Genomic DNA, 14,178 nt, shown 5'->3' with positions numbered 1-14,178 from the left:
TTGTTTTTTGTCCCCATGTCAAAATGCAAATATTATTATTTTTGGTTATTATACTGATGGCTGTCAAGTGTTTCCATTTTTAAGGTCGTGCCGTGCTCCAGTATTACATAGAGTGGTTTCAAGACCTACCAAAAAGGATCAGGTAGAAGTTGTTTTTCAGATGTGTAAAAGCCAAAGACATTTGTTGTCAAAAAACTTGTGAAGAATTATAGAAAAAATAATAGACACTATTTTATTAATCAGTAACCCGTATGCAGTAACTTGTTAATAGCAACAACAAATCCATGTACTACCTTTCTTTGTTGCTTGTATGATGGAGTCATCGTGTGATTCCTGGGTTGGGGTACAATCCTGGTCTCTGGGGTCAGGCTCTGCCTCCAAATACCTGCATGTTTGCATGGTCATCTTGAAGAATGGCTCATGCCCAAGCTTCCATGCAACTGGGACACTCATTTCTATGTAACTGTGTGATAGTATTTATTTACTATATCTATAAATAAATGAAAAGTCTCTATTTTTCACCTTAATGAACTCTTCTCACTACTTCTCCTAACTACAGTGGTTCCTCGGTTTAAGAACAGTCCGGTTTAAGAACAATTTGGTTTACAGACTCCACAAAACCGGAAGTAGTGTCCCGATTTGAGAACTTTACCTCGGTCTAAGAACAGAAGCCAAACGGTGGAAGGGCACCGGCAGCGGGAGGCCTCATTAGGGAAAGTGCGCCTCAGTTTAAGAACTGTTTTGGTTTAAGAATGGACTTCCGGAATGGATTAAGTTCTTAAACCGAGGTATGACTGTACTTTGTAATGCTCTTGTTCATCACGTGACATTCCTTGCCAGCGTTCTAAAAATACCAGGGTATTACAGTAAGGGGGCCAGCATTACTGCACTGGCATCTTCTGTATGCAGAAGATTCTGCCTCTTAGGTTGCATGTCAGTGCCGAAGCTTTCTAAGGATTTAGAGCTGAAGCATGCAATCCAAAGTGCCATTGGATGTGACTCTCTTGTGGACCGTATGATTTCACAATGCAGGTGGGGGGAATCATATGTACAAAACATCATGACAGGGTCAAAGAGCAGGCTGGCTCCATTGGAAAGTAAGAGAATAACGAGGAGGTGAAATTGTCCTTGACAACTGAAGTAAACAGAGATGTAGAAGTGAATGTGAGGAACTCCAGACAAAGTTGACACAGCTAATTGAGTCCCAGGGTATATGGTCTGAAGGCACATGAGCCCACCATCTTGCTGAAACTTAAGTGGGTGTGATTTTTCTGGATGTGAGTTTCTGGATGGGTGACTAACTTGGGAACAACATGTAGACTGCCGTAGGTTCTGTGACAGAACAGAGACAGGATATAAATGTAAGAAAAGAAAAGAAACAAATAATGAACTGATACACCACGTAGCAGCTGATTACAAAAAGCGAAAATCCTTGAATGTGTTTACACTTTAAATGTCTTGGAATGCAATCCTAGCCCTACTTACCTGGGGTACTGACTAATGCATAGATTGTGTTGTTACTACTTAAAGAGGAGGAAAAGAATTCCAGCCACCGAGTTTAGTCAATCCAGCTAAGGATTGGCTAGTGTTGCCAAGGCGTTTGTGTGTGGCATTTTTATGCTTTTCTTCCTACCATGTTTTCCCCTTCTGAAAACACTTACTCAGTACTGGTGCAAAAGCAAAGTATCTCTGCCCCTGGCATAATTGCAGCATAGGATAGCTCCATAAGAGGCAGATCTATGAATCATCATCAGTAAGTCTCTACTTCAAATCTCATATTAGCTGGGGACTCAGTACGTAGATGTAGACAAGCCACACTCTTTCAGCCTTAGCCCCACATCTGGGAATTGGGTACGGGGACCATAACACTAACCAACCATCCAGGGTTGTTAGAATTATAACCAGAGAGCGTGTGAGAAAATCTTTGAACACCAGAAAGTGTTATATGAATCCCAAGTATTGTATTTTTTTATTATGGTATTCCACAGAGTTATTCTGCTTTCTGCAGTCTGGTTTGCTTGCAAAATGGAGAGGAACATAAGGAATCACTTATTGTTGATTGTCAGCTGAAAGCTTGGGGACCTCTGCAATTGAGCATCAACAAAAGCTGAACTGAATTTAACATACTTGGCCGGACTTTTATCCTTAGGAAAGAGGCCATATTCAGTTCCTTGAAGTTTACTCCCTATTAATTGGTCCCCAAAGAGATAATTAACTCGATGCATGTTCCAAAATAAAATACCCCATCTATTTAAACACCTTCAGCATTGATGGAGTTTCTCTTTTTTGTCACTTCATTCATCAGTAAAGTCTGTGGGATACTCAGTTTTAAGAACATGACATTTTTAGCACTGATCAATCAATCAATCAATCCTGGAGCACAAAGTTTTCTTGTAATAATGCTTGTCCTACAAAACTACCACAGCCTTAATAAAAGGCCATTACTCGTGAGATGTTTTCAACTGTGGTTTAAGTAATCTGAGTACAATGTGCATTGTGTTAGGGATTATAAGTCTGCATGTATGTTTTCAAATGCACCTTTCACAATATACTTAGTCAAAAAAGCAGAAAGGACCAGGCACCCCACCCCCATTTTCTTTGAGTTCTTTAATGTGAAAAACCACAGCCTACCTCGTTTCAAAAATGTGTGTGCCCTCTGCATCTGGTAGAGTCTATGCGCATTTTGTACTTGGGAACCCATAAGTGTAAAGTGTCTCTTGTAAGGAGCGTCCCTTAAATAAGTTTAATAAAACGGCCTGGAACAGGGGACAGAGAGAGAGAGCGTGTGAAGCAGTGTGAAGTGAGGACATACATTTCCACAAAATAGAAGGAGTGACAAGCACATTAATATAGATGCATAAGGAAGTGAGAAACTTCAAATTGTGTTAAGCATCTATTGCTGTCCTTCATCCTCTTCAATCTGGCTTGAAGTCCTTGCTCTTGGCAGTACTTCAGGAGGATTAATAAGGCTTCTAGTTAAAATCAGGCTTTTTGACTTCACTAAGCTTGGAGATGGGTTACAATATGAACACAGTTTATTGGGCATTGCACCAGCAAAGGCCCGAAGTCAAATGCTCTAGGAAACCACAGACCATGGTGTTCTTCTCCAGTGAACAGCATACTGCAAATGACTTTTCCTCCTAACAGTGGGTGGTATCTTAAGGTTTATGAAATTGAAAGCTATTTTACACCTTCTCTAAATATAACGTTTTTGAGACGAAGTGGGGGGGGGGAAGGTTTGCACCTTGTGGTTTTTTCTGTGCATGAAACAGATTCTGAATAAGTAGCAATAGATCATGACTGCTAAGGGTAAAAAAAGAGAAATCACTTATTGCAAAGCATCAGGGTTAATGTTTTCAGACCACTATGTCAATCTGGATGACAGCTTTAAAGGAAATAAATTATAGCATGACTGGGAGTTGAATGTTTAGTCTGAAAACAGACATGGCTGCGGCTGCATTTTTAGCCTTTGTGGGCTCAGCGAAGGACCCTTTTGTCGGCTTTTAGCCATGCAAAAGGGTTGGCAGATTGAAGCATGTGATATTTTGCTGGCTTTGCCTTGATGTTTTGCAGAGAGTGCTTTTTCTCGTGGAAGGAGACGTGTTGGGAAAGGGAAACTAAACCCAAAGATGTTCATCTTCTCGTGTAAGCACGAGAGCTGCTGTGGAACTTACTGAGATTTGGAATGGTTTTTTGCACAGACCTTTGCAACGTTCTGCTAGCAGCTTCTTTCTGCCTGCCAAGAGTTCTTTGGATCCCACCTATTATGTTGGAAGGAAGGCATTTCCGAGTTCTGCCTCTAAAAACTCAGTTTGAAGCTGAAGGGAAAACTTGTATGATGCTGGCCCAGCAAGGAATGGTGTTCCTCTTGCACACTGATGAAATTAAGAGGGTGTTTTTTGGGGGTGGGGAGTGTAATTGAAATTATGTATTTATTTTGATCCAGTTGTTTGAGAAACGTTAAGTGGTAGCACATCATGAGGGCAACAGATGGGATCACCAAGGACACAGGGACCCTTTGCAGGGCGCATATTTTGCCCTTCCATATGAGTGAAAATTGGGCACCCATCGTTTTCTTTTGTTCCCTACCCACTACAACCATCAGATTCGCACACCAAATGCAGGGGCAGTTCATAAACATCTGGTTTTGGTTGACTGTGAGTTCCAAAAAGAGGGGACATAGGAGAGTACACACCAACTTTCATACTGCTATGTTTATATGTGCATGTTAATTACCAAAGTTACTATTCCTGGGTAAAGAAAATGATTGTGAATGGGGTGGGGGTGGGGAGGCTTGTGCTGAATGAGTAACTGAGAAAAGACTTTGTCTCTTACTGGCGCATACTGCATAAGTATTGCTCGCTATTGGTAACATTTGCTGCTTTCATCTACCTGCACACTGTTGAGAAGTGTCTGCAATTACTTTCACAGGGAGAGTCACCCCTGAGCAGCTCAGCTCACATATCCAGCTCTTCAAAAAGAAATTTGAGGCCATTGAGAACCATTGTGGGCTTCTGCAGATTGCGTTGGCTGTTGTGCAGACACTGAAACACCCTCAGAGTGCCAAATGGGACAGTTTCCTAGCCTTTGAAAGGCTACTTGTGCAGGTAAGATATAATGTGAGATTTTTATGTCCCTCCTTCTTTCCTCCAAGAAGTTAACATTGGTACTTTTTAGGTAGGCCACCATCAAGATTCTAACCAGGCCCCAGCCTTTGCTTCCATTAAAATCTGTAGATTATGCTCTAAACTGAACTTTCTTAAGTTTCCTTGAACTGATTAGAACAGTTAAGCATGTGCTTAAGTCTCACCCATGTAATCAGAACAACTGAGGCTGTAATCCTATAGAACTGACCTATAGATCTTTGAACTGACAAGAGCTTACTATCAAGGAAACATACATAGGATCAAACTTTTTAAAAAGTTGCCCGGCTTTGGCAAGATTGTGCCAATTGTATATAAAATATGGTTATACCACTTGTAATTTTATTTGAATAAAAAAAAGGAAATACAGGCTCAGCACTGTGTGCAAAGTCTGCTGAGAAAACAACAGCACTGTGTTGAGCTAAATTCCGAGTGAAGAAAAAAAATGCAGAAGAAGAAAAAGGGCAGAAGGCAAGCAAACATTTTAAAATATACATTTTGATGGTTAGTTGTTACAAAGTCCTTTCTTAATCATACCCATCTCATAATTTATACCCATTGCCTCCTAACCTTTATAATAGGTTTGGAATTGGAGCCAAAGCAAACTTTCCTCTCTGGCATTATAATTGTTTCCTAAGTACACATTCATTTGCTGCAGTCAGATGACAATTATTTTGAATTGCATTATCCATAAGGCTTGCAATTTTCTGAACTAGGACACACAGCCCTATTTCTACAGGCGGCGGGTTGTGAGGAGGGAAACTGTGGACCTAAGGGAAAACAAATCTGAGTTTCTAAGTTCAATGCTCGCAACACATGGCTGTCCTTAGGGAAAGAATCATAGCTTCATTGCAGAGGCTCAGAACCTGGCCTCTCCAGGTAGACCTGAGAAAGTCCGCTCTCCTGAAACCATAGACAGTCTCTGGCAGTCAGTGTAGACAGTACTGAACTCGATAGTCCACTGGCATGATTCCAGCATAAGGAAACTTCCTATGTACTGAATCATAATACATGATGCCAGCTTTCCTTTCTTTAGTCATTTAGTCGTGTCCAACTCTTTGTGGGCCCATGGACCAGAGCATGCCAGGCACTCCTGTCTTCCACTGCCTCCCGCAGTTTGGTCAAACTCATGCTGGTAGCTTCGAGAACACTGTCCAACCATCTCGTTCTCTGTCGTCCCCTTCTCTTTGTGCCCTCAATCTTTCCCAGCATCAGGGTCTTTTCCAGGGAGTCTTCTCATGAGGTGGCCAAAGTATTGGAGCCTCAGCTTCAGGATCTGTCCTTCCAGTGACCACTCAGGGCTGATTTCCTTCAGAATGGATAGGTTTGATCTTCTTGCAGTCCATGGGACTCTCAAGAGTCTCCTCCAGCACCATAATTCAAAAGCATCCATTCTTCGGCGATCAGCCTTCCTTACGGTCCATCTCTCACTTCCATACATCACTACAGGGAAAACCATAGCTTTAACTATATGGACCTTTGTCAGCAAGGTGATGTCTCTGCTTTTTAGGATGCTGTCTAGCTTTCCAAGATTCTTCTTTTCTGCAAGGTGTAACGGTCTGCTTAAAGTCAGAACTGTGCAATAAAGTCTCTGATACATTTCTCTCTCTGCTTAATATTTTTTTCATACAATAAATTTCAAATCAACTGCACGGCGCTAAATGTTAGCTGCTGTTATATACTGGTACACCTAGATTAATCTTTGTCCCTATAGTGCTCATGGGATTATAATTTTATAGGGCTGACCAGTATGTGCTTCCTGAACTTCCCAGCCCCATTCTCAGTCTGCAGATTTGGGAGAGACAATATGTGTTTTTGAGGGAGATGGGTTTAAAGAATATTCCTTTCTTTAGTGGGGGAATTATGCTAGAATTAAATGTTGCTCCTAGGGGCACTTCTGTCATCCCCCTCCCCCCACGTTAAACGTTTTAGAACAGAGACAACATAAAATATCACAAAAGAACAGCTCAAAGCAATTAAATGGCTGTGTACCACCTCCTGTTAAGATGAGCCACCCGCTAATTGGACCTTCATTTTCTCCAGATTAAGCCTCATCCAGTCCATTGCAGCCTGCAGACCTCTTTTCAGCATGTCTGCAATGGATGAAAATTAGTAGAGTCACTCCAGCATATTGGTGACCCCCTGGATGTCTGCACTGTGTCATTTCATGTAAAAATCAAACATTGCAAACAAAGTAAAACCCTGTAGCACAAAGTCCACGGGGTACAACCATACCCTGTTTTCATCTCCAACAGTTTACCAGGCAAGAATGAAGGCACCGGGATGCTATGTCCTAACTTCCTCAGTTCTTATTCTGAACAGCTAATCCAGAAGCACACCATGGTCAATGGTGGTAGCGTCACTCAACTCCCAGTTCTTTTCCCACTAAAAGTTATCCAGCAAGTTGACCAAGGCTGTTTTGCTGGCAAAACAGAGATGGATGCCAGACTGAACTGCATCCAGATCATCAGTGTCATCCAAGAACAGCCACCACCATTCAAACCTTGATTTATGACCTGTTGATAGCTGTTGCAGACTTCTGGGTCCAGGGGTTATTTCTTAGGAATATCAGTTGTTAGCAGCAGGGACTACTATTAGCAGGGAACATGATGATCTGACTGAGAATCCTAACACAATGTCTCATGGGGAGACTTAAGTAAGGGACAAACGCATTTGCCCACTGATTTTTCCTCCATCTGTGGGCTCCTTCTCCTCTCGTACACCATCTCCCGATGCATTTTATAGACTCTGCAGTTTTCTAGATTAGGGCTGCTGCAATAATCTGTGCTTCCTAAAAACATAAACTTTCTGGAAAAAAATTCATAGCTCTCAATCAGGAATGGGCAGCCTGTGGCTCATGCAATTGACACACACCACGCAATATGCTAATGTGTTGACGTGTTGTGCACACACCGTTCAGTGTGTGCGAGTGACGTGAGCACATTGTGCAGTGTGCACACATCACATGGCATGTGCACATCATGCACACGTCACCACAGAATATTGAGCTCTTTGTGCCAACTAATACCTCCTTGCTGATTATCTTGAATCACCCACTCAGCCAAATTCCAGCATATGGGAGAGAAACTAGATGTACTAAATAGCTTATATGGTGACCTATTTAATCTGATGTCTTGCAGAGAGAAAAAACATATTTTGTGCAGATAGACACTCTTAAAAGGCAATGCATTTCAAGGATCGCCTTGAGAGAGAAACAGGTTTACACAAGTTGCAAATTGCTGAATATCTGCAAGGCATTTTTGAATGATTAGTATCACACATTGATATTACTATAGCCAACTTTAGAGGCACACCATCATCTTATAAGGAAGAGGCAAATGTGTGTCACATCTGGTGAACATCTAGAGACTTTCTGAAAAACATCATCACATTTTTGCGCTTGGAAGTATGCACTAATGCCCTTGAGTTAGCTTCTCCTGCTATGAATGTTTTGAAATTGCAAAACTTCCAAAGATAACAGGAATATGTTTCACATAATTGGGAGCGATTGCTTTGCGATGGATGTCCTCATGTGTTTTTGTATCCCAACGTTGGTTGACATTTCATGCCTTGAAAATACATCATGGATGCCATTCTTGTGTTTGTGGAGGGACTTTAGCTGCTTTCCCCTTGACCCGAAGAGGAATCAGTTGAGCTAATACTCCAATCCAAAATTCATTGGGCAGGATCCAAAAGAGCTACTTCTGACCAGGCCCAAGGGTTTGCAGAAACCCAGTGGAGTTTTTGAGTCCTTTTCTTTCAATAGCTGACTCCATGCTGGACTTTTTACGGTTGCAGTTTCAAAAGCAGTTTGTTATGCCATATGGAAAGCTGGAGCGGGTGCTCCTGTTTTGAAGAAAAACAACCCTAATGTCCCCATTGAGTATACAGAACTATGCTCAAGAACTATACAATGATGATGATGATTCTGGCTATATTATTTGGGGGACGGGATGTTTACCATAAAATCTAGATACTTGTTTTTTGCTTCTATAAACTCTAGATACAGATTATCTTCTTTTTGAGAAATGTTAACATTCTTGAAACTGATTGTACTATAGTTTTAAACAACTGCTTTTTCAACCCACAAGCAAAGCCAACTACCCAGGCCACAATCTTCATCTTATCTGCTCACCAAAAGAAAAATTGTTCCCTCCTGTATGTATGCAGTCTATATGGAACAAAAAGAAGACACAGCAAAACTGCCCTTCAGGGCAGAATTTCATGGTTGTTCCACAGCTTTGAATGCAGGATTTGTGAGGCATTTGCAGGGTGGACTTGATCAGCAGTTGAAACACTTAACCACTCCCATAGATGCCTGTTCTCCTACTGATAGGACCGTTTCCCCTCCTTGCTTCCAGTTTCTGAGACCATGTAGAAATAAAATAATTTAATATGCCCACCATAGGCAGGAATTGGCAGGGGAGGAATGGTAGGCTGGAAAATGTTTTAAGCACCTCCTCTGTCCTGATAATTTCCCCCTACAGTTGATCCTCCAAACAGGGAACTCTGTGTTTTCCAGTAAAGTCTACTTTTGCCCTTAGACTGTGTCCTTTCTATTTTCATTTAAAGTCTGTACAGATATACAGTCTATCTATATTCATTTACCCTGGCACTTCAATAGATTTTACAGATTTAACACTGCGAATTTCAGTCTGTTTAAAGTTATATATGTTTTCTTGTTCATTGTATTTGTTTTATGTTGCACACTACCCTGAAGTCTGACATGAGGAAGGGCTGTATAAAAGTGTTTTAACATGTATGATCTGTCTGCTTTGAAAAGGAGCTGAGCCCACAGTGGTGGGTCATTTCATGAGCATCTTTCTCAGCTTTGAAATGGGGCAGCTCCCCTGTTGATGATTTTCAGTGATTACTACAAGGTAGCATTGAGAGTGTTTCAATATTAGAGAATGGAATGATTCTTGCTTGGCTAGAATTATCACAGCAACCAGGATAAGAAACATCACCATTGCTCTGAATAGATTTCATTTTCTTTTAGGGATGTCAGAACATAACCAAATCAGATTAATTACATAGGATCATGATTTCATCACATCCAGTACCTGAACTCCGCTTGGCAGGGTTCACTTAAGAAGGAAAAAGAGGACTGAAACAGTGCCTGTAAATACCGGTAGTTTTGAGGAGCCATGTAAAAGGCAAAATTAATCACTTTTGAATAGGTTTCCCTGCTCTTGAAATAGTTACAGTACTTTTGAGGACATTGAGAGAGAACATTTGGCTCAACTCTAGTTTTGATTACTTGGTTTTGATTCCTAACTGTTTTCATGGAAGAATGGCAGCAAAATTTGAGAACAGTGTACTTTCCCCTCATTCTTCTTCCTATTATGTAGAGCAAAGTTAAAGTTTGCCCTGATATCTGTTTACACTTTATCCTCAGGTGCAAGTAACACAATCTTATTTGGGCACGCAGAATGTGAAGCCAAAACTTAAAGCATGTTTGGTTGGTGTAGACTGACAAAGTAAGGACAGGGAAAAAATCTTGCTCCTGATTTAATAATAAACTTGAATTCCCTTTTGCAACATGACTTTTGACATAGCAAGAAGTCCAAAATGAAAACCAGAGTGGAGTGAACGTCTTGAAAGAAATGTGCCTTCAATTAGCCCTTGCAAAGGCGCTTTCTCTGGTAAAAAACTTCAGGTTGAAAAGTTCACGCACACGACTTCAGCTTGGTTCTTGCAGCTTATTTGGAATTTTGGGCTATTCAAGCATATATCTCTGTACATTTAATGTCAGGGGCTCCCAGTAACATAACTTCAGTCAAACCAAACCATATTTCACCTTTCATTATCTCATTGAATATTTCAGTTTTGAGTTGCAAGACATCTCAAGATGCTAACCTCTCTCTTTCTCTCTCTATCCCTTTCACATTAATTATTTTTGTTGATCACATATAGAGCTAACATATGTGCCAGACAGAAGAAATGTAGAATAATGTCCATGTCCTAAAACTATTGTATTTTAAAAGATTTTTAAGCTATCAAATCTGCAGCAAGAATGCACATTTGCCAAGCAACCTTTTCCTTCTAATTTTGGTTTATGCATGTAGGAAAACAGGAGTACAGAATATTGTGTTCATACTTGTTAACTATCCTTCTTGAGCCAGGCATCCTTGATGCCCGGTGCTAAGAAGTCTGGCCATGTAGGTTCAAGTATTTTCACCTGGAACTTTAAACCCTACATGGGTAGGAAGAACTACACAACTGTGTATAAAAAATGGGATTCAGGTTGTGCTTCCCAAAATGCAACGTTATTTCCAGCAAGACAGTTTAGAAACTGTGTGGTGTTTCAAAGGTAGCTTCCAATATGGCCTGGAGATCTGCTGTTCAAAGGGGAACTGGGAATCTGATTTCAGGCCATTGGTCTACTTAAGTCTACTTTTACTGTAGGTCTACACCTACTGACACTACCTCTCCAGGATTTCAGACATGGATCTCTCCAAGATCTACCTGGAGATGCTGGGATTAAACCTGGAACATTCTGGGGGTAAAGCAGATGATCTACTACCAAGCGACATCTGTTCCCCGACAAATAAGTCAGTAAGCCCACTGGACAGGCATTTGGTTTATTAACAAAATGAAAATGGCACCCTTCATTACAAAGTAACCACATGACAGCTACAACATAATATCTGGAAACACGCATACAAACAAATCAGACCAAACACTTCTAGCAAAACTAAAATCCAGTATAAAACATTTACATATAAACAGCACAGCAGAGCAAACAGGCTAAGGCACTGGTTAAAATCAGAATGACTGAAGTACAGTTTACCTTGGAAGTCGAATGGGATCCATTCCTTCCAAAACGTTTGAAAACCAAATTGTGGCTTCTGATTGGCTGCAGGAAGCTCCTGCAGCCAATCAGAAGCCGCCAAAACCCCGTCGGATGTTTGGGTTCCAAAAGAACGTTCGCAAACTGGAACAATCACTTCCAGGTTTGTGGCGTTTGGGAGGCAAAACATCCGAGTTCCAGGGCATTTGGGATCCAAGGTACAACTGTATCTCCAAATACCTGAAGAAGCAGGTATTTTTAGCCAGGCATTGGAAACTTGCTAATATAGCCATCTGTACCTCCAACCACACTGTGCAGATGGAATAAAGAAGTAGAGCTTGCTGCCTACATATTGAGGACACCAAGCCCTAAACCCCTGATAACCACGCCCAACGTCTTCATGTAGATGTTAAATAGCATTGGAGAATTAATGGATGTGAGGGAAGTCACAACACAACTTTTTAAGGGGAAACACAGGATTCTGCACTCTCTAGAAACAGCCCTGCAGGTAGCAACAAAACCCTTGTATCACAACATCTCCATCTCCCAGTCCCAAAATGGATGAGATCATCAAGGAAGATCACTAGGGTCACAGTTTCCCTTTCTCTCAATATAGAGAAGACTAAAGCCATCCCAGCTCTTTGGAACTGGGTATAGATGGGGGGGGGGATATTGAAGGAGTAATATTCCTGAAAAGCTTGTCAGTATAGATGTAGAAGAATGTTCCCTGCCCACAGTACGTTCCATCACTGTCACTTGCATTTCCTCTTCTGTTAATTGAGTTGGCCTCTGGGCATCCTCTCTGAAGGATTCATGCTCACTGATCAAGCTTGCATTTAAATTTCCAGGAAATGAAGCTAGATGCAAATGAACGTAGCAAATTCCATAAATAAATAGAACAAATTGTGTGATTGCCAACCTTCTTGTTCTACATTTCCGATACAGATAAATGCCCCAAGGACAATTTAGCTTGTACCTTTACAAATGTAAGAACATCTCTTCCCTGCTGCCTGCCTCCTCATCTTCCCCATGTTTACAAAAATAAGTAATAATTTTCTGGTGTAGGGAGATGTTATTTTGCTCTTTTGAAGTAGATGTCTGAATGGAACTTCTTATTAAGCCCTGACCTTGGTGCCCCTCAAAGCAGCAAGAAAGATCCTTGTATGTAATAGCACTGCTCTGAGTTTTCATGAGATCGAATTATTGCTATGAATAAAGTATTGGAAGAAGGCACAAAAAATATTTATTGAACCTTCCTGCCTTCCACTTCTTCATCTGTTGCCAGCTTGATTGCAGCTGCTTAGACATTTTTAACTTGGAAGGGTATTTTCCATATATGATCTCAGCCAATGAGAAATCTTGTGTAGACCAGGGATGGGAAGGTGTGGCCCTACAATTTTGTTGGACAGCAACTTATGTCAACCCTAATCAATGACCAAGCTGGGTGGGAGAAACATGATTTGTTCCAGCAGGGGCAGATGAAGGTGTCCAATTGGAGGAAAGGGATAAAAATGTAAAATAATAATAATCTAGAAGACTAGTGATGAGTTAGCATGTGATGTGGTCCCACAGTTGTAGTTGGATCAGATCCTTGATACTTTAACCCTCCTGCACAGCTCTCAAATACTTTGATAACTGAATGTTGCTTAGATTAAATTTATAAATGCACACTGTAAAACAGGTTATTTTTAAAAACAACAACTCAACTTTTGTGTTTCCCTGATGACCCGTTAGCCTATTTTTATACTCAGTAAACATGAATGGGTGGGCTGGGGTTTGTGGTTTAATCATGTAACAGTTGTTCACTCTCCTTCCTCCTTTGCAAGCTTCAGAGAATCAGGGACTTGGGAAGAGATCCCATCAGCCAATTAGTGCTGCAGAAATTACGAACACTAAGCATTCTTGTTTGTGCTAAAACATATGCCCTTTGTCCATTATAGAGATGCATCAGATGACTGGTTCTAGTGTCAAGTCCTGGCAATGAGGGTGTTGTTGTTGTTGTTGCTTCCCCAAAGGGAGTGAAAAGCATTTGAGATGGTGTTTTTCAGTGCACCAGTTGGTTTCCTTGCTGAACACTTCTGCCAAGGGTTATGAAGCATAAAACCACACCATTGTTTGGAAGAAAACTGCCACAGTGTCTGTGCAGTGTTTTGCTCCATTTCCTTAAAGACTGCTCCCACCCCACAAGGACGAAGTATATTGTACCCTTATGTTTTCTAACTTTCAAAGCTTGTATCCCAGGTTGATTCACTGAATTGTTTTTCAGAGCATAGTTGGCTTATGCGTGAGTGTATGCATAGAATGACTAACCTCTGCTTTGCACCTTAAGAATTAATAACCCTATTCCGTTTAAATGAAATGAGACTGAAGAGTGTTCTGCTGAAGTTCAGCATCAGTTTTGTTGTTTTCGTGAATTTTTTTTGACAAGATGAAACTCAGTACACAGGAATCTTGTCTCTTTTCTCCTTCCAACATATCTTACAGTTTAGCAACTTAGTGCAATACTGCCATCTTATGGTTTGGAAGGTAGAATGGTCTCTTGGACAAATTATGTCTGCATACTCACACTTGCATTCACACACACAGAGAGAGAGAGAGAGAGAGAGAGAGAGAGAGGGAGATTTGAGGAGGTTAAAATTAACTAGCAGTTATTTCAGTTTCATGGTGCCACTCTTAACATAGCTTTCATTATGTTCCACATATTTGTGCAATGCACAAGAGTGTGCAACTAATTGCTTTGTG

At 41.0% G+C, this 14,178-nt stretch overlaps 1 protein-coding gene across 2 annotated transcripts in view; it reads left to right on the top strand.

Annotated features, from left to right (window-relative positions):
• SCFD2 (sec1 family domain containing 2) overlaps window positions 1-14,178 on the top strand; it is a 155,725-nt gene that overhangs the window by 29,871 nt on the left and 111,676 nt on the right. For both annotated transcript variants that reach the window (XM_079990038.1, XM_079990037.1), the window contains exon 4: window positions 4,432-4,607. In XM_079990038.1, coding sequence (XP_079846164.1) covers window positions 4,432-4,607 — 176 coding nt within the window. The remainder of the gene's footprint in view (window positions 1-4,431; window positions 4,608-14,178) is intronic.

Source organism: Podarcis cretensis, assembly GCF_951804945.1.
Source record: "Podarcis cretensis genome assembly, chromosome: 9".
NCBI classification, from domain to species: Eukaryota; Metazoa; Chordata; class Lepidosauria; order Squamata; family Lacertidae; genus Podarcis; species Podarcis cretensis.
This window is presented reverse-complemented; position numbering and strand designations above follow the sequence as displayed.